The sequence below is a fragment of the Phyllostomus hastatus genome, unplaced genomic scaffold, assembly GCF_019186645.2.
Source record: "Phyllostomus hastatus isolate PE091 unplaced genomic scaffold, TTU_PhHast_1.1 phas_scaffold_28, whole genome shotgun sequence".
NCBI classification, from domain to species: Eukaryota; Metazoa; Chordata; class Mammalia; order Chiroptera; family Phyllostomidae; genus Phyllostomus; species Phyllostomus hastatus.
Window position 1 is genome coordinate 8187510 of NW_025334022.1, and position 25508 is coordinate 8213017.

At 42.2% G+C, this 25508-nt stretch overlaps 1 protein-coding gene across 9 annotated transcripts in view; it reads right to left on the reverse strand.

Annotated features, from left to right (window-relative positions):
* FRMPD3 (FERM and PDZ domain containing 3) overlaps positions 1–25508 on the reverse strand; it is a 160847-nt gene that overhangs the window by 3918 nt on the left and 131421 nt on the right. For all 9 annotated transcript variants that reach the window (XM_045817685.1, XM_045817684.1, XM_045817683.1 and 6 more), the window contains 3 exons: positions 24311–24490; positions 11418–11562; positions 1578–2399 (listed from right to left, as the gene is read on the reverse strand). In XM_045817685.1, the coding sequence (XP_045673641.1) occupies positions 1578–2399; positions 11418–11562; positions 24311–24490 (1147 nt within the window). The remainder of the gene's footprint in view (positions 1–1577; positions 2400–11417; positions 11563–24310; positions 24491–25508) is intronic.

The following is a 25508-nucleotide window of genomic DNA, read 5'->3' on the forward strand; positions in this document are numbered from 1 at the left end:
CTGGAGGAACAGGGACAGGGCCTGCTGCACTTAACTGAGATCAAGTCCTTTCCCAATCATATGTAGAGAGTTTATGGGGGTCAAGATTAGCCAGCAATATTGCAAGCTGGGGAAAATTAGTCAGACCTGAGGGAACTGCAGGGCTGGGGGTGGAAGGACTGAGGGGAGGGGTCAAGAAGCAAGCTGGGGAGAGCTTATGAGAGACTAGAATCCAGAAGAGAACAAAAGAGGCACAGAGAAGATCTGGGCAGTTTCATGGCAAATTAACATGCAAAACAACATGCTAATCATCACTATTTTTAGATTCCACAAGTAGGAAATATTTTTTTGACATTTTTGTTAATTGTCCTGAAAAGAAAGGGCTGGCAAAGAGATGTCTCTCTCTATCTGGCCCTCCTCATCTGGCTAGGCCTTCCTACAGTCCTTGTAGCTGAGGCCAGGCCATTTAGCTGAGCTTTTCTTCCCTCTGGCTACCACATAGGCCTCTAGCCTGGGAGCAGCTAGTGCTTAGAGCTCCAGACTCTGAGCAAAGAGAAATGCCAGCTGTAGGGGCCAAACACATAGGGGCTGCCTGACAGCAAGGATGTCCTAAATACAGAAAAGGCAGGAGTTGGTACTCTCTCTGATCAGACAGTCTCCTACTGACTCCAACTTCTTCACCCTCTCTGTCAACACTTTCTCCCACCTCATGTGCTTCTTCATATGCCTTACTCCTCCCTATTCCTTTTCTATTGCTATATCACTGACTACTTCTTTTTAAGGTGTATGTTTATGGAGGTATGTATGTATGACTATGGGTACATGTCTGACGTGTGTTTGTCTACAAGATGGATATATGTGTATGTAGAACAGAGAATAGCATGCATGTTGTATGGTTTCCCCATCAAATAATAATTAATAATAATAGCTACCACTTATTGAGTCCTTCCTATGTGCTAGTCAGTGCTTAAGTGTTTTGCCTGAATGGCAAACCTCATTTAAACCTCATTTGCATTTAAACCTCAGAACAACTCTATGAGACATGACTATTGTTATCAAACCCATTTAAGATGACAAAAGTGAGACTCAGAGAGGGTAAGTGTTTTGCTAGGGCCACACTGAAAATGAGTGAAACCAGGACTTGGGTGCATCTAGTTGAGAGCCCATTCTCTAGGCAGAACAAAGACCTCTATTTTGAGCAATGAAAACTCCTGGCTCCCCTGATCCCAGGTCACTTGGTGGTTACTGGGTTGTTTTATTTTTCTTCCAGTCATGTTCATGCTGGGTGTTCTTTGCCTGTCTTCTATATCTCTCACAATTTTGCTTTGATCCTCCAATCTGGCCTGCCTCTGTAGCTGTCATAGCCCCAACCCCTGGGGTCTATCTGCAAGACATTTCCAGAGATAGAATGGCAAGAACTAGAGTTTTAGCTGGAGCTGAGCAGTAGACCCCTGCTCCCAATACTATCTGAACCACCTCTGGCCCATCCGCTGCCCTGACACAATACAGTGACTTTGATCTCTACTTGGGAAAAAACAATGTCAGCTGCTGGTCCTGCATGGAAGGAGAGGCAAGAGGGAGGAGGAATGGGCTGTTACCTGCAGTCTGTGGACTTGGGGGGTGTGGTCCATCCTCTGAGGCTGCCAGGGCTTCTAGAGCCTGCAGAGTGGACACAAGGGCATCATCTAACTCCTGGGCATGATCTCTGACAGTCCGGGTCTGCATGCTGTCAATCAGTGTCACCGGAATCTCATCATACAGGAGCCCACGCAGATGGCGTCCTTGTTCTTGGCTCTGGACAGCCCGGCGCTTGGAATCATCCTCATCAGAACTGTTGTCTCGGAAACCAGGAGGTGGGGCAGCAATGGCAGGCAACAGTGAAGTGCTCTCATCTTCCTCCTCTTCCTCCTCCTCACTCCCGGGGGGTGGGAGGGACATCAAGTCTACTATATTGTCACGAGAGGAACTGGGCCTCCCACCTTTGCGAGGACCCAGCTGCTCCTGGAGTTTGGTTTTGCAAGAGTCACAGTAGAAATTCAGGGCTTCATCCCCAAGGGAATTGTCCAAGGTATAAGACCGGGCCCTGCTGGCACAAGGCTCATGGTCCAGGCTGGCTGCATCAAAGTCATCAGGGACCACACTGTGACCTTGACCAGAGCTTTTGGATGTAGGGTCAGATTTGGTCCGGGGCCTGGGCTCCTCAAAGAAGATTAAATTCTCATTGACATCCATCCGGCTTTCCTGCTCCTTTCTTTGTTCCCGCATGTGGAGGTAGCAAAAGCTGACAAGCTCAGAGTCGGCAGGTGGGGGCGTGCAGTGGCTTGACTTCCTGGGGCTGGTGCCCATGCTGCCCACATAACTACTCTCCTTTTTCCCCAGGTGGCCCCCAGCGACAGGGCGGTGGGCGCTGTGCATGTAATCTAAACCCAGAAAGAGAATCAACAGATGAGCCCTAGTGCTGCAGACTGTGGCTTAGTTCTCTTGTGATCTCTGGACTGGGTCTCTGATGCACAGTTGGGTGGCAAGTACCAAGGCAGTCTTAAATGGCTGCTAGGAATTAGGGGAAGGGGAGTCAATTGCCCATGGTGCTACTGACCCTGAAAGTAGAGTGAGTAGAACAGAATGGCCTGAGCTGCTAATAGCCTCATCACCTCTGAAATGGGAAAAAGCATGGGGTGAGGTGGGGTAGGAGTAAACACCTTGGTATCTGGGCACAGGTGGACTCTTACATAGATAAGTCTGCTCTGAGAGTCAGCTGTAAGTATACTTAAATAAGTGGTATTTGTTTTATGTCATTCTTGGAACTGTCCCCGCCCCCACCCTTTTCAGAACCTTTCCAACCCCGCAGTGCTCTGTCACTCTTGTGTTATGTTAGATCTCTTCTAGCAGAAGGAAATAAATCTGACAAATTACTACTGCTTTAGTGGGAAAGTGTAAAATAGGCTATGTACAATGCCTGAGAATTTGCCCTTTAAAGAGGACTGTCAATGGAGTCCTAAAAGAATAGAGCTCTATTTTTCACACCTAAAAGAATAGAGCTCTATTAGTAGAATTCTGGGCATTTGAATGTGTAAAGCATGTAAGAGGCATGCTGGGATGTGCATATATGGGGAGAGAGGGCAGGAGGAATATTGTTATAATTCCTCAAATCTCATTATTGCTCTGTATTCATGTAGGGCCACCTTATCTGCTACACATACCTGTAGTAAAATGTTCTTGTCAACAGCTTTTAATGATGGTATGTCTGTACCTCTGAGGATTTTCTGTATCAAATGTGTCATCTCTGAATGGTGTCCCTCTCTTACTCTGTTTTGAGGGCCCCTCCCCATGTTATCTGTGAGAATATACTCAGACAATGCCAAATCACTTTACTATCTGACAGGTGGCAAATAAGCACTAATTTAAGATAAGGTCATCAGATATAATCCCATTTAATCCTTACAACAATCCAGTGAGGTAGGTGCTGTCATTAGCCCTGTTTTACAGAGGAAACTGATCCAGTTGATTATGTGATTTACCCAAGGTCAAATGAGTGATAAATGACAGTCTGGATTTGAGCCCAGGTCTGAAGCAACACAAAGCCCATGTTTTTAACTACTACCCTATAGTTCATCATGGTGGTCAAGGTGTTGGAAAACAAAACTTCAAAATACCTTTCAAATTCCAGTTTGCCAGGGTTAAGGTGTCAGTGTTGCTTGTCACTAGAGCTTGCAGCCACCACAAAAGCATAATGCTGGCACTTAAAAATAGAGCACAATCCAACAGCAATAGTTGGAGACTTTGATACCCCACTTTCAATAATGGATAGAACAACTAGGCAGAAGATGAACAAGGAAATAGAGAACTTGAACAACACTATAAACCAAAAAAATCTATAGAACATAACACCTAACAGCAGCAGAGTATACTTTCTTCTCAACTGCACCCAGAATCTTCTCCAAGATAGACCACATGATAGATCTTTAATGTTAGGTCATAAAATAAGCCTTAATATATTTAGAAAGGAATGAAATCATACCAAGTATGTTTTTTGAGCACAACAGAATTAAATTAGAAAGGAATAACAAGAAAATTTGGGACATTCACATTCATATGGAAATTAAGCATTGCTAATTAACCAATGGGTCAAGGAAGAAATCACAAGGGAAGTGGGAAAATATGTCGAGATGAAGGAAAATGAAGATAAGACATACCGAAACTTATGGGATCTTGCTAAATTAGTGCTTACAGATAAATTTATAACTGTAAATGCCTACATTAAAAAAGAGAAAGATTTCACATCAAAAACCTAGACTCTACTTTAAGAGACTTGAAAAAGGAGAGTAAACTAAATCCAAAGCAAAAAAAAGGGAAATAAATAGTAATGTATAGAGTATAAGAGAAATCAATGAGTCTAAAAGTTGGTATAGATGAGTGGATCAAAAAACTGTGGTGCATTTACACAATGGAATACTATCCAGCAGAAAGAAAGAAGGAACTCCTACCTTTTGCAACTGCATGGATGGAACTGGAGAATATTATGCTAAGTGAAATAAGCCATTCAGTGAAAGACAAATACCACATAGTTCCACTTATAAGAGGACTCTAATGAACAAAATAAACTAACAAGCAAAATAGAACCAGAGAAATGGAAACCTGGATCAGACTCACAGTGGCTAGAGGGAAAGGGTGATGGAGATAATGATGGAAAGAAGGGGAATAGTCAAAGAACATGTATGAATGGCCCATGGACATGGACAACAGTGTGAGAATTGACTGTGGGAGTGGGGGATGGGATGAAGAGAGGGCAGAGAGGGAAAAATTGGGACAACTGTAATAGAATAACAATAAATAAATAAATAAATAAATAAATGTTGGTGTTTTGAAGACCTCAATGAAATTGACACACATTTAGCTGTACAGACCAAGCCAAAAAAAAAAAAAGAGAGAGAGAGAGAACATTCAAATTAGTAAAATCAGAAATGAGAAAAGGGCCATTGCTACTGATTTTACAGATACAGAATTGATTATAAGGAAAGATAATGAATAAGTTTACGCCAAAAATTAGATAACCTATATGAAATGAACAAATTTCTAGCCATATACAGACTATCAAAACTGACTTAAGAAGATAGAAAATCTGAACAGGCCAATAACAGAAAAAGATATTGAATTAGTAATTAACTCCTGCCCTCCACTGCAAAAAAAAAAAAAATAAAGGTCAGATCCAGGTGGCTTTACTGGTAAGTTTTTCCAAATGCTCAAAGAAGCATTTATACTAAACCCTTCCAAAAAATAGAAGAGGAGGGAATACTTCTCAACTCATTCTATGAGGCCAATATTACCCAGATACTAAAACCAGACAAAAACATCACAAGAAAACTACAAAGCTATATTTATTATAAATATAGATGCAAAGGTCCTCAACAAAATGCTAGACATCTGAATCCAACAACATATAAAAAGAATTATACACCATAACTAAATGTGATTTATTGCAGGAACGCAAAATTGGTTTAGCATCCACAAATCAATCAAGATAACACACCATGTTAATAAACCAGAGGGTAAAACCAAAAGATCATCTCAAGGAACACAGAAAAATGGTTAGACAAAACTGACCACTATCTCATGACAAAACTCAACAAGCTAGAAATAAGAGTAAACTTCCTTAATATGGTAAAAGGTTATGTATGAAAAACCCATAGCTAACATCAATCATACTTGTTGGTGAAAGATTGAAAGCTTTCCTGCCAAGATCAGGAAAAAGTCCAGAATTTGTGTTTACACCACTTCTATTCAACATTGTACTAAAAGCCAGGAGTATTAGAGAGTAAAATGAAATATAAGACATCCAGATTGGAAAGGAAGAAAGAAAAATATCTCTATTTCCAGATGGCACAATCTTGTACATAAAAAAACTGAATCAATTCATAAATAATAAAGTGTTAGAAATAAACAAGCTCAGCAAGGTTGCAGGATAAAAGCTTAATATACAAAAATCAATTGTATTTTTATACACTAGCAATGAACAATCTGTTAATGAAATTAATAAGCAATTCTATTTATAATAGCACCAAAAAGAAAAAAAATATTTAGCCATACATTAAAAATCTGTGAAAGTCAAAAAGATTTAAATAAATGGAAAGACATTCTATGTTCATGAATTGGAAAACTTAATACTGTTAAGATGGCAATACTTCCCAAATTGATCTCCAGATTCAACACAGTCCCTATCAGAATTCCAGCTGACTTTGTAGAAATTGATAAGCTAATTTAAAAATTCATATGGAATCACAAGGGAAGCAGAATAACCAAAACAAACTAAAAAAAGAGAACAAGTTAGAAGGATTCACATTTCTCTATTTCAAAGCTTACTACAAAGCAATAGTAATCAAGACAGTGTGGTACTTGTGTAAGGGTAGACATTCAAATAAGTGGAATAGAATTGAAAGTCCAGAAAGAAATCTGTAGGTTATGTTCAAATAGCTTAATTTAAAAATTGGCAAAGGGTTAGAATAGATGTCTCCAAAAAAGATACACAAATGACCAATAAGCACATGAAAACATTCTCAACATCATCAGCCAGGATGCAAATCAAAATCACAACAAGATACACTTCACACTCATTACAATTGATGTAACAAAAAAGACAGTGCAATATTAAGGGTTGGTGAGGTTATGGTAAAATTGTACCCTTCAACATTGCTGAAGGGACTGTAAAATGGTGCAGTCATTTTGGAAAACAGTTTGGCAGTTTCTTGAAGTTAAACACAGAATTACAATCTGACTAGCAATATCAATCTACTTCTAGGTATATGCCAATGAGAAACGAAAACATATGTCCCTACATAAACTTGTACATGAATGTTTATTACATTATTATTCAGAATAGCCAAAAGGTAGAAACAACCCAAGTGTTTATCAGCTGATGAATGGATAAACACAATGTGGTCTATCCATACAATGTAATATTATTTGACCATAAAAAGAACTGAAGGACTGATATATGCTACAACACGGATGACCCTTGAAAACATTATGCTTAAGTGAAAAAAGCAAGCCACAAAAAGAATATATTGTACGATTCCATTATTTACAATGTCCAGAAAAGGCAAAGCTATAGAGACAGAAAGCTGATAAGTGGTTGCTTAGAGCTGGGTGTGATTAGGAGGGGAATAGGGAATGAGTATTAATGGGTACAGAGTTTGTTTTAGGAGGGGCAAAAATATCCTAAAATTAAATTGTGGCGATGATTGTACAACCCTGTGAATATATTAAATGTATTAAATGCACTTAAAAATATTGAGTTGTGAACTTTTTAAATGGGTAAGTTTTATGACTTGGAAATTATATTTAAATAAACCTGTTTGATAAAAAGAAGTAAGAACTGGACACATGATCAACTTCCAATCATTGTAAAAAAGAACAAAAGTATGTTCTGCACTAGAAAGGACTTTATCCCACATGATCCTGTCAATCTCTCATAAGGTAGATTCTATTATTATCCTTAGTATATAGATGAGGAAACTGAGACTCAGCTTATGGAACTTGTTCATGATCACACAGCTAAGCAGGGCAGGGACAGCAGAACAGGGACTTGAACCCGAGTCTCTTTGACTTTGGATCCCAAGCCCTTGCTGTTTTCAATAGACTATGTTGCCCCTTTAAATATAGTCAATGTAACTACATTGAGTGGGTTCACTTTAGGCCTTAGTAGCTGTATCTAGGGAACTCTGGATCAGCTGGGGGAATAGTATGTAATGACCCTCTGACTTAAAGAAGAAGTGCTCCAGGGGAGCATTGAGTCAGGAACTCTGTCAGTTCTGGAGGTCTCTACCCTCGGGTATTAACAGGTCCTGGCAATGAACCAGGTGCTAATTAACTATGAGACAGCTTAACAATCTCAATTGGCTGCTATCAGAGGTGGCTCTCAGGGGTATGTCCAGCAAAGAGGTGGTGTCTCCTCTAAGACAAGGGCTGGAGGTCTAAGTGTGGCTTCTCTCCCTGCAAAATGGAATCATTTCTCAACACCAGGCTGTCAAGGCCAGGTGATGCACGGCCCACCACTTGGTGCTGTGATTTCCAGATCTGAGGAGTAGCAAGGGGCTGGGCAGAGGAGAAAATGTCGCTGAAGAAGCCTAAATCTCCCCCAGACACATGGTTAGAAATGCCAGTAAAGCCAGGTGTGTTTGGCTGATGTCTGGAACAGTATGTCTCCCAGATTGCAAATCTGCTGTAAATTGCTCATCAGTATCTCCCAAGGGCATGCCCTAGTCTATCCCTCTGCACTCTTTCACTCAGAAGACTGACTTTTAAAAAGGCTTCCAAACAGCAAGACGGTGATCCAACTGGAGCTATTAAAAAACTACTATATATATACATGCATATATACAGTCAACACAACATTGATACAACCTACTTTCTATTAATTGGTCTTCCTGTATTCTATAGTCTGATGATCATTATTGATCACAAGAACAAATGACCAAGAGGTCTTGCATGAACCTCATGTCTTTTTTGAATCATCAAAAAAATAAAAGAGTCTGTTATGTTTACTGTTGCCATACTCTGTGCATGTTAATGAGTTTTAACTACATGAAAATCAGTAAGCCAGCCATTAACCAGAATGTTTGATTCACCAGACCAAACTGTTTTCTAACCATGGGAGAAAACTTAGAATAAAATCCTCCTCTCACTGCTACCTCAGTTGGGGCTCCCAATGCTTTATTTTCCTGGATTCCCCCAGGAGAGAGATGGCAGTGGCTTCTGTATTTCCTGTCATCCCAGTATAGGTGGAGAGTTAGCAGCTGTCTGAGACTTTCTCTAATTTGTGTCCTCAAGACTAGGTGCTGTTCTGTTATGTTAGTTGAATTCCCTCTATATAAGTGCAAAGGCACTTACTATATTGGCATTATCCCTTCAGTTGTCTGTCGGCACTCTCCCACTAGATTGTAAACTCTGTGACCATATCTGTCATTCACAGCTCTATCTGCAGTGCCTGGAACATAATGAATACTGGAGAAACAATTGTTGAGTGAATAGGTGAAATACGTACTTCAGTAAAACTATTGATAAAGCCCAACAGGTAATCTCTTCCCTTCCACATCCCCATTTTCTTTCTTTTCTGTCTCTTAGAGAAGAGGTGATGCTTTGTCTTTTTCGGTTGGTGATTTAACAAGATCCTTTAAGCCCAGTCAGCTGAGCATGAAGTTGGGTTAGCTGGCAGTCAGCAGCTACTATAGTACAAGAATATAGACCTGGTTAGAGAGACCAGGCTCTGAGTGGGCTGAAGCTCTATTCTCTGAGGAAAAAAGACCAGATGAAGTTGGCAGGACGACTGTTCCCTATAGGCCTTTGCTGAACCAAAGCCAGCACTGGGGCTTCTCTTCTGGGATGAAAGTGGGGGCTGATGGAGGAAGCCATTCTCAGCATTGTACCAGGAACTGATGACCCCTCACTGTAACCTGGGTGGAGGTCTCCTCAATAGTGCTGCTTGCTGTTGCCCTTTCCTGTCATTGGGGCCCTGGGATAAATTGTGCACACCAGCCCCTGACAGGCAGAGCCATGAGACTCACCCTGTCCCACCTGCCTAAAACCGTGGGTGGCTGCTATCAACCCAGCAACTAATAATCAAAAATACCAAGTACTGGGCCCAAGCATTGGCCCAAGCCCCTAGGGTGGTCAAACACTACAAGCAGTGGGGACACCATGGTGGTCCATCTCGTTCCTGCATGGACAGAAAAACCCTATGCTTGATACAGCCTGTGCCCCCATCACTCTGCAGGCCCAAAGATGGGGGTTCCCAGGAATTAGGGAGGGGCTCTAAAGCCATGTGTAGCTTTCATATAAATCTTCTTTCTAGGCTGCAAGATAATCCAATGAAATTGATTTGCCTTTGGAAAAGCAACATGATACAACATGGAATGTGTTCAGTGAGATTAAAGGCACACAAGAAGCCTGTGTCCCTCATGTGGTGCCACTATTGCCACAGCAAGGGGAATACTTAATGAAAACATTGGTTAGGGTGCTGATGGGATGACTGAAACTCTTTGGAAGGCAGGGTGGGACTACAGAACCACCCAAGGAACCTCTTAAAATGAACCCCAAAACAACCCTCACTTCCACATCTGTCCTCACTTGAGCTGCAGGCTCGTCCTTCTGCCTTCCTTTTCCCTTTCTCCCTACATCTAGTAAGAGGTATAATTTACTCAGGTGTGATGACAGAGAGGAAGACCACAGGTGACACTAACAATGCTAATGTTGTCTTTGTGATCAGTTGGCTATCATAGGTTTGGAGCAATTTGCCTGGAGGCCTGTGGCAACTTGGACCCCTGGGTTCTTTCTATTCCAAGTTAGTTCTTTTGCTTCTCTATGTGGCCCCCTTCATATGCCTTATGGACACCTATCCTTTCCCAACTCTGCATTTGGTGGATTACCTTCTAATTCCGGTGGACAATGTTATGAAATGTAAACACGAGCTTGTTGTGATGTTTGTGATGAAGAAAATGAGGTGAGAGGGTGTGTGTAGGTACACAGACCACTGGGTGCTGGGTCATCCATAAGCTGTGAGTTTCTACTCACAAACTCCTCAATCTAGATCAGATGTGACCATTCTGCAAGGCAAGACAGACTTGAAGAGAAAAGAAATAGTTGAGCAGCAAGGCAAGTGGAGGAAGTCTTCAGCATGTAAGGAGGGTAAGTATTTGGTGGTAAGTCTCAGCTTCCAATTGTGATGTTTGGGTGATGGGGTGGGGGGAACATTCAATGCATGTATGTGAGCCTTAGGTCTAACAAGTGGAATACCTGTTCTTTGGGTCTCCTCCTCCTTCCATTTTGGTTAGGGGAAGCAGTATCTGGATTGTGCTGATTTTCCCCAAGGCCTCTGACTGTGCCATCATCAGGACAGTTCTGAGGAGTGGCTTCACTCAGCTATCTGGGGGCTGCACTTGACTTTGTTCTTAGTGATCCTCCTCTCCTATCTCTAAACCACCTGATAGACTAGACTCTGGTCCTGCAGTCTTTCCCAGTCTTCTGTGGCCTCTTTCAGCAGGCAGCTGTCAAACCACCCCCCACAACATGACAAACAAAATAAAGGTTTTATCTTCATTTTCAGCTTCCACTTCAGGCATCTCTCCAAGGTCAATGTACCTCTAAAGCTTTACCTTAGACTCAATGAGATTCCTTAATTGGTTCTATTTATTGCTTATTTGCCATTTTTATTTTACATTGACTTTGCAATGTATTGGCACAGGCATCCTTTTTGGGACAAGCCCATCTGAAGGCTGGTTGTCTTGTCCCCTGGCTTGTGCCAAGTAGGATGTGGTGGTACAGTGTCAGCTCCTGGTAAATCAGGAGCTGGTAGAATCAGGTGAGTGCTAAGTCAGTGGAGCTCCTTCCTCCATGTCCCTAGGGTCCAAAGGGCCTCTGCCACACTGAAAACTGAGGCTGAGCCCTACCTGCCTTGATCATTGGAGGTGGAAGAGGCTGGCTGGTGGGCCTGGAGAAGACCATCTTCCTGGAATCCATCAGGAGACGGCAGTACCCTGCAATCAGGCAGGCAAAATTGGTGGCTTCAGGCCACTCCATCAACAGCACCAGAGGCTGGGGGAAAGACGAGAAGAAACATGAGGATATGGGAAGGAGGAAAGCAGGTTCAATTCTTGGAGAATGATAGTAAAGGAAAGATAATTTGCATAGTTATGGAAACCATAGTTTCTGAACCAAAAATTGAGGCACTTAGCCTGACAAATGGTTTCTTTTGATTTGAGAATCAAATTATAGTAAACTCTTACCCCAATACCAAAACTAAATTAACCTTAATTACACATTTAATTAATGAACCACTTTTACTGATAAAGACTAAAAATAAAAAACATGATGTGATTGTCATGTGGCTTTTATTTGGGTTTTCAGGGCTCAGAAGGTGTGCAGGCCAGCTGGGAAAGCTGGATGAACCTAGAAGTTGAGGTGAGACTGAGGAACATCCTTGATGGGAACTTCCTTGAGTGTGCAAGCTATCTCTTGATCATCTCTATAAATGCCCATGATACCCAGAACAGCTCTGGACATGGACACTCCATGCAATCAAGTCCTCACTGTGCCTTGCAGGCCAAAGTCTTTCTGATCTTCAGGCCTGTTTAGGCCTTCATGTGCTCCACTTTTCCTTCTGTTTCCCAAAGTGTTCTTAAGATGTTAATTGGTGCTCCCTAAAAGATCTCCTTGGTCAAATGCATGTGTGAAACACTGGGTAAAACAAAGCTATACAGATCATTGTACTTATGGGAGTTCTCAGATCCTTTACTATATTAATGTGCACTGCCAAACTTCAGGAGGGGGCCCTCAGTATTCCAACTTTTCTGAATTATTTGACAAAAAATCTATTGTAATAGAACAGCTCATGGGACTATCAGGGTTGTTGTTGTTGTTAACCCACTTTGGGCAATACTAGCATACTCTGCTGACTTCTGTTCCTAACCTTAAATCAGTTAAATTAATCCTGGGACTAGCTAGTTGACTGTTTCAAAGACCCAGCAATGACACACCAAGTAAATAAATACATACATACATAAATAAAATAATGAAAAAAATCAGCACTTTTTCAATTAACCTTCCTAATATCTGCATCATAATTTTAAAAGTGTGGCTTGAAAACAGATATTATTTTCAGATGGATATTAGCCATAAGAGCATTGTACTTGGGATAGGGCAGTGGCCTCCAGATTAAGACTACTGAAAACTGGACTTGCTAAAGAGGCAACAAAGGGCTATGGGTTACCTGACTTTTGAGGGTTCCCAGACCAGGCATTAAGAGTTGAAAGAATTAAGAGTAGGGAATCAGTCCCTTTCCTGACCAGAAAGAAGGCCACTACTTCACCAGTCTAGGCAAGAGATGATTAGGGCTTCCACTAGGATAGTGGCAATATAAATGGGCATCATGGAAATCCGATGAAATTTGGTCACCAAGTAGACTAGCCTTTTCGGCTGGACTTTGGGAACCATTCTGAATCCACACCAGCTCAGCTTTTAGATAAAGTTACACCAGTTTCCTTTGCTATCTCCTAGAATTCTAGCACACAGCTCAAGTTAAATATTTTGTAGTTCAAATAGACCAGAGGTTGGCAACCTTTTCCTATAAAGGGATAGATAGTAAATATTTTAGGTCTTGTGAGCCATACAAGGCTCTGTTGCAACAACTCTGCTATTGTAGTGTGAAATAGCCATAAATAATCCATAAGCTAAATAAATGGATGTTATGGCATTCTAAGAAAACTTTATTTACAGATATAGGTGGTGGGGCAGGTTTGGTTAATGGGCCACAGTTGGCCACCTGACCTATGAGTGAAGCTTCTTTCCAGCTAAATACAATAGTTTGTATTAATTCACACTTCTCTGCTTTTTTCATTTGCCAACAGTAATCACCTTCTCCTTTGGAAATTCTCTTCCTGGCTTCTGTTTCTGTTAGGTGATACTGTGTTCTGGTTCTGTAATCTCTATTTCCATCCCTCTGTATTTGGCCATCTCTATTTGTACAACCTCTGCACCCAATCCATGTCCCAGGCTCAGTCCTCAACCTTTAGTTCTTCATCATTATGGCATAAACTTTCGTCTCTGTGCTGGGGATTTCAAAATCACTATCTCCAGACTTTTTCCATCTGGAACACTTTTCCTATCTCAGAACTTGTAAAGTGGTCTATATCATACAATCTTGTGCTTGAAAGAATCCTATCTTGAGTTGTTTAATAGTTATTGTATATCCAATTACACTGCAAGTCAGAGTAAGGTATTCAAATTCTACCCCTTAGGCAGTGAGTTAGCAATACTCCTGTGGAGCTTACGCAATACCATCAGCAAGAAAAGCAATGGTTCCTTTCTACAGTAAGGAAGGGACCAGGATGAGATGTTACCTTTGGGTCATTATTAGCAAGGGACAGAGGGGATGTTTGTACCTCCAGTTAATAAATGTTTCTCACTCACAACAATGGGTCAACTTTGTGTACAACAAAGTAGAGACAGAAGGAGAATAGAATGGCATGGGAGGGCAGGGAGAGAGTTACCCTTTTCTGTCTCACCCCCTGTCACCAGTGGCGAAAGGGTTATGAACAGCTGCTACCACCATTACTATAAATACCCAAGACTCACTAGTCTTGCCCCTGGAGCTGTCACAGACATCATAGCTCTCCCTTCTGCCACTGCTTTATTTCAGGCCTTCATCATCATCCTTCAAGACCAAAATTTGTCGAGGTATGTGTAAATGGGTGACAAGTATACAGAGATCCTGAACCCCTTAGGCTCTGGTCCTGTTGCCTCTGGCCACAGGCTGCCTCATCTGTTTATTCCAGTGTGCCATACCAATCTGGACTTTTTTTGTGATACAGAAAAGGTGGGATATACCTCAGGATCTCCATAGCCTTCTGATTGAACTCCCTGCCTCTGGTGTCTACCCACTTCACTCCATTTCACTTCCATATTGCTGCCTAAGTCATGTTCTAAAATACAAGTCTCCCTGTCACTTAAAACCTTAAATAGCTCATCACCTAAAGCCCACTGCCTTTCACTGTCACACAAAGCCCTTCGGGACCTGAACCCATCCTATATCTCCCACTAATTCTGTCTGTGCTCTCCTATCACAGCCCCTCATCTTATGCTCCAGCAATGACACATAATTTACAGTTTGCCAGAGATGTCATGTTATTACACCCCTTCATACCTTAACCTATGCTGGTACCTCTGGATGAAATGCTCCTGCACCCCACTCAGTCTACCCAGCAAGCTGCTACCCAGTGGTTAAATGGCTCATAGACAACATGACCCACTGAAAAGATGCAGCTACTCATCTGAGAACAGAGCCAAAATAGTTCCTGAACTCATGGCACTTATAATCTAGCAGAAACTAAGACATAAACCAAATAATCACAGAAATGAATATGATTACAAGGTATGATAAGCACTATGAAGGAAAAGTACAGAGAGTGCTCAGAACATGTAATGTCCTGCATCAGGGTGTGGGTAGGTAGATGGGTGCAAATGTGTGCATGTGTGAATAATTTGGCTGTAGAAGCTAGAAAGAGCTTCTTTGAGGAAATGCCATTGGTTGAAAAATAAGAGACCACTTGACCAAAGTACAGGCTGATTGGCTGGCTGACTGATAGACAAACTAATAGACTAGCTGGTTTCAGGGTTGTCTGACCTACTGATGCCCTGGCTGACAAGCTGGCTGCAGGACAAGAAGAATACTTAAAAGCCTAACAGTCTGACATCCTGACCAGTTAAACTGCCTGGTTGGCTGGTCAGCTGGCTGATGGACAGTTTGAAGGCTAAGTGACTAACTGGCTGACTGACTTAACTGTCTGGCTTCACTTCAGTTTCCCCTCTTATTTCTTAAACCAAATATAGCCTGATGTCAGTAATAAAGCAGCATGAAAGCAAAATCCTGTGCACAAAGAGAGCCAATCACATCCCCAGCTGGCTCAGAATGGCTCAGCATAGCACAGCACATCAGGAACCTTTCCTCTCCATCCCCACACAACCAAGTGGGCTCCAGCACAAGCCAAATGGCAGCTTGTAAAAGAAACACAGATGCTTTTTTTTTTTTTTTGCCAGCAGGGGTAAAAATGAAATCAAAGGCAGGCAATCAAAGAGGTTGGATAGGTTTTCTTACAAACCTTCAAAAACAACATTTTCTTTTAGATAGGATTTTAGTGATCATGATGTCTAATGAAATGTTTGTCCCTATAGAAAACACTAGAGTAATAAAGTTCAAACATGAGAATAGGAGACACACTGGGCCACAAGAGATCCCTTAGGACATTCCTTAGATGGCTTCTTTTCTTTCCTTGTGTGCTTTTGTAGTAATGGGTGTACTAACAGCCCAGGGCTGTCTTAGCCCCAGACTGTGTGTGCTCCACTAAGAGCAAGTAAACTGAATGAAAACTAACTAAAAATATACCCAGACTATCTTTACATGGTGAAGGAGAAAGGGAGAATGGAGTTGGAGATATGGTGGGACAAAAGAAGGTATAGTTTGACATGCTCCAGCCCCATCTCCTTCCTGGGGTGCTCTGGGAGCTTGAAGGCACCCAGTACTTTGGGATGCCAACCAGGGAGGGGACTGGTCCTGGAGTAGCCTCAGATTACCCTGGCATCCCTGAAAATGAGAAAAGAATTTGAATTCAGGGGCTTGGAAGGGCAAGGGTACAAGATGATGGTCCTTGAGCTCCAGAGGACCAGTATGTTTGGGTCCTTGCTTCCACATCATTGGGAAAGGCTAATTTGGCATAGCCAGTCAATTTAGGGGCAAGGCAGAATATCACTTTAAGGCAGGGGTTCTCCAGCCAAATGCATATCAGAATTATCTGGGAAGCTTTAAAAACCTATATAGCCTTGGGTAAGTAGAAGAGGGTAGAGGGGAGATAAACGGTAATGGAAGACTTGACTTGGGGTGATGAACACACAATACAGCGTACAGCTGTATCATAGAATTGCACACCTGAAACCTATATAACTTTGCTAACCAAGTCACCCCAATAAATTCAATAAAAAGGGGGAAAATCCTATATACTCTAAAGTTTAAAAAAGTAAAAGAAAATAAAAACCTATACACTCTAGTCTCACTCCCAGACATTCTGGTTTAAATGGTCCCAGAGGAAGGGCCTGGGCATCTAGTGTTGTTGTTTAACTCCAAACATGATTCCAATGTGCAGTCAGAGATAAGAACTATTGCTTTAAGTGAATGACAGTTTTACCAGGCCATTCCAGAATATTTCCAGACCAGAGTGGCATATCTAGATGGAAATGGGCAAAGTCTGTCTTCTAACTTCCATGCTCCTTGTTAAGGAATTCAGAGAGTCTTTTTCTTTATTGTACCCTCTACAGTGGTGTGCTGGTAAACATTTAACAACCAGTTCTCTGAAGTCCTGATTTGTAGTGTTTGACAACTTCCCTGGTGTACATACTCTCACCATGGCCACTTTCACGTTATCAATGAGATATCACTGAATGCAGAGTTGAGGCAGATAAACACAAGTGGCTCTCTTGCAGCTGAGTGAACTGGCTCCAGCATGACACTCACCCTAAGTACTGACTCCTACTAAGCCCAGGGAAGCCATTCTCCAGTAAAGAGCTTTCCTAACCCCATCTTTTCAAATCCTTCTCATTGTATACATATATGGAGAGAGGCACAACTCAGTAACCAGAGATACTGCTGATATCAAGTGCCTCAAAGAAGCTACATCTTTAAAAAAGATTTTATTTATTTTTAGAGAGAGGGAATGGGAGGGAGGCAGGGAGAGAAACATGGATTGGTTGCCTCTCACATGTCCCCAATTAGGTACCTGGCCTGCAACCCAGGCATGTGCCCTGACTGGGAATTGAACCAGCAACCTTTCGGTTTGCAGGCCAGTGCTCAATCCACTGAGCCACACCAGCCAGGGATTGAAGAAGCTTCCTTAATCCTCCAGCCAAAATTAATTCTGACCTTCTCTGTATTCTAACATGCCCATGGTAACTCCATCTATTCTCATACAGTTCTGGAGGTCAGAAGTCTGACACATGTTTTACTGGCCTAAAATCAAGGGTATGCAGTGCTGCATCACTCTTGCCTTCTGGAGGTTCTAGGGGATAATGGGTTCTCTTTCCTTTTCTAGCTTCTAGAGGCCACCCATAATCCTTGGCTCATGGCTCCTTCCCCAGTCGTCAAGGCCAGAAAGCTTGAGCTGACTCCTCACATTGCATCACTCTAACCTTTTCTTCTACTTCTCTCTTTCACTTACAACAACCCATCTGGAAAATTCAGGCTAATCTCCCTGTTTTAAGGACAGTTTATTAGCAATCTTACTTCCATCAGTAATCTTAATTCCTCCCTGCCATATAACACAGCATATTCACAGATTCTGGAGAGTAGTACATTTTTGGGAGGCCATTACTCTGCCTACTGCACATGATAAATCTGTTTACAAAATAGAAACATTTTAATATAAAGTAAACAATTGTTACAGTTTTTCATATACATTTTATACATTTTTAAAAAATATTTTATTTATTCATTTTTAGACAGAGGGGAAGGGAGGGAGAAAGAGAGGGAGAGAAACATCAATGTGTGGTTGCCTCTTGCATGGCCCCTACTGGGAACCTGGCCTGAAGCCCAAGCATGTGCCTTGACTGGGAATTGAACTGGTGACCTTTTGATTCACAGGCCAGCTCTCAATCTACTGAGCCACACTAGTCGGGACTATACATTCTGCTTAAAGTAGGGCATACCTGAACTCTATGTCACCTGATGGTTGCAACATCTAACCATTCATTGTTTCCCACTCAGCAAAGTGCAACCTTCTCCTAGCCCCCTCCATTCACCAACCAGATCTGCTGTTTATCACCTAATGTAGTCTCTCATCTTTCCACCGATCCATGTGTGTACATGCATAGCGCCATTGTTCAGTGCATTTGAGCTACATGCAGCATGCAATGAAGGTTAGGTGTAATAAAGCATGTGTGTTGTGTGTGCAAGAGAGGAATGTGTGTGGGGAGATGCATGCACATTCTTAATGGTTCTATACATTTCATATTCATTCTATTTCATTACCATTGCTGTCCCTCCAGCTGAGGCCCTGACTTTATCACTTCACTCTTGCTCTTAGCATCACAATCCCCTCCTTGCCTCCCTGGTTTCACATTAACTTTGCTCCTGTACATCAGGCAAACTGGTCCAAATCAGCTTTCATTCTGTCACTCCTCTGCTCCAGGGCCTACAGTGGATTCCCACTGTAGCTTAAAACTGGCATATTCTGCCATCACCAATCTCTCCAATCTCTTTTCTTGTTATTCTCATCTCCAGCCAAGCAACTATGCTTACCAACATGCACATATGTCTTGCTTATTTCCATGCTTGCTCTCTGCCTATGAATACATCCTACTTCTCTCTGCTAATCCATGCCTATCACTTCAATATCCATCTTAAAACACTCTCTTGTAGGAAAGATAGTTCTGTTTAACCCCTTTCTGTTCTTTTATTTCATGTTCTATGCTACACTTGTCTACAAATTTTACTTGATTTTGAATTTTCTTGATGTTTTGCTTTTTAAAAAATATCAGGTCTCATTTGTTGAGTACTTATTATGTGTCAGGCAGTGTGGTAAGACATTTTACATAAATTTTCCTCATTTAATCCTAAATGACAACATTTAGAGATAGGTACTCCATTTTGCAGTGCTCAGAGAGGTTAAGATACGTTTTCAAGGCTACTCAGCCAAAAACTGGTGTAGGCGAGATCTGAACTTGGTCTGTCTGATTCTAGAACTCTATGGAATTTCTAATACTTTTTTTTGTATTTTAACATTCTTTTTTTTTTAATTTTAATCATTGTTCATATACAGTTTTCTCCTTTTTACTCCCAGTCCAGTCCCTCCTCCCACCCCTCCCCACTTCCCTCCCATTACCACCCTCCCCTTAGTTTATGACCATGTGTCCTTTAAGTTTGTTCCTGTGAACCCTTCCCACTGTCCCCTTAAATTCCCTCTACTCTCTTCTGTGGGCACTATCAGCCTGGCCTCTATTTCAGTGTCTTTGGTTATATTTTGCTTGTTTCTTTGTTTTGTTATTTAGGTTCCTGTTAAAGGTGAGATCATATCAGAGATCCAGGAAAAAATCCCATTTGAAATAGCAAAAAGAAAAATAAAATATCTAGGAATAAACCTAACCAAAGAGGTAAAAGACCTGTATGCAGAAAACTACACAACACTGAAGAAAGAAATCAAGGGAGACACAAACAAATGGAAACATATACCGTGTTCATGGATTGGAAGAATTAATATCATCAAAATGTCCATACTACCCAAAGCAATTTACACATTCAATGCAATTCCCATTAAAGTACCAATGGCATATTTCACAGACATAGAACAAACACTTCAAAAATTTATATGGAATTATAAACGACCCCGAATAGCTGCTGCAATTTTGAGAAAGAAGAGTAAAGTAGGAGGGATCACAATACCCGACACTAAACTATACTACAAGGCCACTGTAATCAAAACAGCCTGGTACTGGTATAAAAACAGGCACATAGACCAATGGAACAGAACTGAGAGCCCAGAAATAAGCCCAAGTCTCTATGGTCAATTAATATTTGACAAAGGAATTTCTAATATTGTTTTATTAAAGTAAGTCATGTGTCTTTGTGAGTCTAGGTGTCCCCAATAAGAGTGTAGCCACTCCAGGGCAGCATTCATGCCCACAGCTGTGTCTGGATCACTTCTATAAATGAGATTATTGCTCCTCACCCAGGAAATACCCCACTGACCCTGCTTGGCCTGGTTCCTCCCAGAGCTCTGGACCCAGAGGTGAGTGGTTCTCAAACCTGGCTATACTGCAGAATCACCCTGGGAACTGAAAAATAAATAAAACCTGATGCTAAGGCTGCACCCCAATCAATTAAACCACAATCACTGGGACTAGGACCCAGGTATCTGTATTTATATAAAGCTCTCAAGTAAATTCTATTGTACAACCAATGTTGAGAATCACTTGTAGAACAAAGAAGATTCTGTTGTGAAGCTGTTTCTCTGTTTTATTTTCAATTTTAAATCATTTTTATTTTTCAATTACAGCTAACATACATTATTTTATTAGTTTCAGGTGTTCACCCCAGTGCTTAGACATTACATAACTTACTAAGTGATCATCTCAATAAATCTTGTACCCATTTGACACCACACATAATTATTATAATATTATTGACTATTTTCCCTATGCTGTACCTTATATCCCCATGACTATTCTGTAACTATCAATTTGTACTTCCAAATTCCTTCACCTTTTTCACCTATCCCCCAAGGCCCCCTCCTATCTGACAACCATCAAAATGTTCTCTATGAGTCTGTTTCTGTTCTTGTTCACTTATTTTTGTTTTTTTTTTAGACTTAATTGTTGATAGACATATATTTATTGTCATTTTATTGTTCATATTTTTATCTTTTTCCCCTTCTTCTTAAAGAAAACCCTTTAGCATTTCATATAATTCTGGTTTGGTGGTGATGAACTCCTTTATGTTTTTCTTATCAGGGAAGCTCTTTATCTGTCCTGCAATTCTAAAATGATAGTTTTGCTGGGTAAAGTAATCTCAGTTGTAGAGCCTTGCTTTCCATCACTTTGAGTACTTCTTGCCACTCCCTCCTGACCTGCAAAGTTTGTATTGAAAAATCAACTTTACAGTCTTATCAGGGCTCCCTTGTAGGTAACTAACTGCTTTTCTCTTGCTGCTTTTAAGATTCTCTCTTTGTATTTAACCTTTAGCATTTTAATTATGATGTGACTTGGTGTGGGCCTCTTTGGGTTCATCTTGCTTGGGATTCTCTGTGCTTCCTGGACTTGTATGTCTATTTTCTTCACCAAGTTAGGGAGGTTTTCTCTAATTACTTTTTCAAATACACTTTCAATTTCTTGCTCTCTTTTCTTTCTGAAACCCCCATGAAGTGAATGTTAGCATGCTTGAAGTTGTCCCAGAGGCTCCTTACACTACTTTCATTTTTTATGGATTTTTTTTTTCTTTTTTGATGTTCTGGTTCGGTATTTTTTGCTTCCTTATATTTGAAATTGGTGATTTGATTCTCAGATCAATCTACTCTACTGTTGATTCTCTGTAAGTTATTTTTCATTTCTTATTGTGTCCTTCATTTCTGACTGGTCCTTTTTCATGCTGTTGAGGTTCTAAGTTTATTGAACATCCCTATAACCAGTGTTTTGAACTCTGCATCTAGTAGATTGCTTGTCTCCATTTTGTTTAGTTCTTTTAGAGCTTTGTTTTGTTCTTTCATTTATGACATGTTTCTTTGTCTGCTCATTTTGGCAGCCTCTCTTGTGTTTGTTTCTATATAATTGGTAGAGCTGCTATGTCTTCTGGGCTTGGTAGAGTAGCCTAGTATGGTAGATGTCCTGTAGGGTCCAGTGTCACAGCTTTCCTGATCACCCAAGCTAGGCACTCAAGGTATGCCCTGCTGTGTGGGCTATTCACACCTTCCTCTTATAGTTGGTTGCTATTGGCACGTCAACGGGAGGTATTTACCCCCAGGCCAGTCAGCAGCAAGGACTGGCTTCAAGCACCAATGAGTCCACTGACTACCATGGAGGATCAGCTGTGCAAGGTCCCACCACACAGAGCAGGACTTACTTCAGCAGGGCTCTGGTGCCATCTGAGTATGCCCCTTGAGTGTGTCATTTGTGGAGGTGGTTGGGTGGTGATGCTTCAACATGGCCTGAAGCTGTCCACTGGGTGTGTTGGCTCTGGGGCGCCCTGGGAGGTGCCAGTGAAGGTCAGTGGTCAGCACAGGGCCACTGGTCATGAGCTACAAAATGAATGCAGATGGCTGGTAGCTGTGCTGGGCTTGGAGGTGCCTAGGTGAGGCCAACCTGCAAACTAAGGCTGGATGCTAATATTACTAAGCCTGGGGCCACTTAGCGAGAGGCACTGGGAACATTGAGGCCAGATGCTGCTTGTTTGAAAGATTTTAGGAAAATCTGAAGCATGAGCCAAGACAGACCATTTGTATGGAAAAGTGAATGGAAACAGCTTGGGTGGGCCTGAAAGCTGAGTGAAACAGGGCATCCACAAATCACCAGGGTCAGGCAAACAGTGTGAGCCAGGTTGATGGAGACTCAGATATGACACCCACCTGCCAGCTCTGCTGAGAGAGGGCTCATCAAAGGAACAATGGCCTCTGCCAGTTCTTCTGACTGGGAGAAAGGTGTCCCCTTAGCTCTTACCCTGATGTCAGACAATTCAATTCCTCTCCATATGTCTCTGGTGCCTTTCAAGATGCTGCCCCAGTGCTGGAGCTCAGAGCGAATGAGTCTGAGTAAGCCCATGCATGGGCCCTTTAAGAGGAATAGCCTGGGACTCTACAAGCCCTCTTTCAGCCTTAATCCTCACTTGTTTTTACAGCCAGAAGTTATGGAGACTTCTCTTCCTGGTACTGGGTTGGGGGGCCTGGTATGGGGCTGGAACCCTTCACTCCTCAGAGGGACCTCTGCAGCTGAGATAACCTTCCCAATTTTTACCTGTCATACATGGGTATGGGACCAGATTATTCTGTATCTCTGTCCCTTCTGCCAGTCTTGATGTGGATTCTTCTTTAATTTCCTAGTTATAGGACTTCCATTCAGCCAGATCTCAGGTGGTTCTGAATGATGGTTATTCTGTGGTTTAGTTGTAATTTTGATGTGGTTGTAGGAGGAGGAAAGTATTGCATTTACCTACACTACCATCTTGCCCAGAAGTCCTGTTTCTCTGCTTTATTTCTCAGGAAGCCACATCTCTCCTGCACGTCCTGTTTTTCCACCCACTTCCCTACCTGCTCATTTGGCTTTTCACTCAACAACATATGAGCAGGGAATCAATTATTAGTTAAGGAAGTGCCCACAAGCCAATTAAATATTAGCTCCAGGCACATTCATAAACCAATGGCATTCATGTGAATTGCAGGTGGAAAAATTAACATGTAAAGCATTCTGGGTTTAAAAAAGACAAAAATAGTTCTCTTAGAAACAGCAAATGCTCCACTTCTTAATCTGCTAAAACATCTCCCCTTGGGAAATCCTTTAAGGAAGGAAAGTTGCCCCGTCTCTAATACCTTTCACCAGATGGCAGGCAGGCCTGCCCCCATGCATAATGGTCACGGAGTGTTCAAACAGGAGAGCCATGGCAGACCAAGGCTGCCTGACTCTGCACAGGTACCAGCTGCTTGGTAGTCTAAATGAGCTCATTGATGAGAAAGGCTGTAAGGTTCTTGAAGAGGTGGACTCTGGGAGGTGAAATGGGGACCAGGTTCTACTTGCTATCTCCCCAAGCCCCCTTAGATCTCTTTTACATACTCAGACATTCCCTCCTGCATGATTCCAAGTGTGTGTGCCTGTGGTAGGGCTCTCCAACTGGTATACATATATCCCTTCAGGCTTTGGAACAGTCAGACAGGACCTGGGGTGCCCAGAGTTTCTGGGGTACATTTATCCCACTATTCTACATGAATGTAATTTCCTATCTGTGCTATGACACAAGATTGGGGAGTGGTGGCCTGGAGGTAGCTCCAAGTTCTCCAGTTCCCCTTCCCACTGCTAAAGACCTCTTATGGGTTGATTGGACACTCCCTAGCTTTCCCTAGCACTGACTGAGCTTAATATGTGGTCAAGATAGCATGTCCCACAGGTTTGAGAAGGACAAGAAAGATGAGCCCAAATGGGTTCATGATCGGAACCACTTCAGAATAACCTCACCTGACAGGCCCAACTCTCTTTTTCAAGGTTATTTCTTCCTTTGTTCCCAAGGCCTGTCCTTCGGGAGAAGTAGTCCTAAAGCCAGGCTTACCTTAGCATCCATGATGCTGGTTTCCACTCGGGCCACTCCCTGGTTCTCCCGGAACAGCTGGATCTTGCTGATCTTGCTGAACTCAGACAGCACAGTGGTAAGGTTGGTTTTGAGGTCAATAACATGGCTGATGCCATGACGAGGTCCCACCAGGAGAGTGGTGGCTGACTGCTTCTCATCCTGGTACCCAAGTGTGGCGGGCAGCATTTACAGAGAGAAAGGCAGAGAAGGCAGGGAGAAGAGACAGGAGTAGGAAATAGAAAACAAGCATTGGACCGGTTCTGCTGGGAAGTTTGGAAACATCTGGCGCTCAGTGCCAGAGGAGGACAACCTTGAGGGGGAAATGGTCTTAGATGTTCCTGTTGTCAGGACAGGGCCCCAGGTTATCTGTCCAAATTGATACCTTAGCCTCAGGAGCATGTTGAGTGAAGTGGGCAGCAGCAGAGCTGGCTGTAGCAAAATCATGAAATAGGTGAGGCTTTTTCTGGTGCCTTTATAGCATCCTGTTCCTATCAAGCCCCACCAATTTTCCATTTGTTGTTGCAGGCCACTCAAGGCATCCACCCAGTACTCTCTTTGAACAAGTAGCATCCTGTGTTTGGTCTTTATTCCCTAACCCCCGACCCCAACAAACAGCCACTCAAATGTTCACTTCTCACTGGTTGCCAAAAGATAAACAGACAAAAAGTAACTCTGTCTAAAGTGTTAACGGTTGCTGGGGCACTTAATGGGGGGGTCTCTCTCCCTAAGAAGATATTTGCCCTTTAATAGGCACTACATCAATCTTAACCCAAAGGAATGGCCTATAAGAATTTCAGCAGTGGCAGGGTGGAGGGGGAGGGGTGGAGGGAGTGGGCAGTGGGTTTTCAGTGATCCTCAAATCCTAGTATGTAAATGGCTACTTCTGGGCTGGGTGGACTAAATTCCCTTAAGTGATCCTGACAGGCTCCTGGGCACCATCAAGCCTGAGCCATCTGCTGGCCCATTCCAGGATGTGAGCATGACCCCCAAGGAACCTCTTCTATCTCGTGTAGATACTTTGATAAGCACCTTTCCATTGGTGCCCAATGAGCATGACAGTTTATTCCCCAGAGCATGACAAGCACTTGGATCCAGTCAGCAAGATGATTTGAATTTCCTTTCCTCTTAGTTCACTAGGATAAACTAGCCTGGGGCACAGTCTTAGGAGGACCAGCAG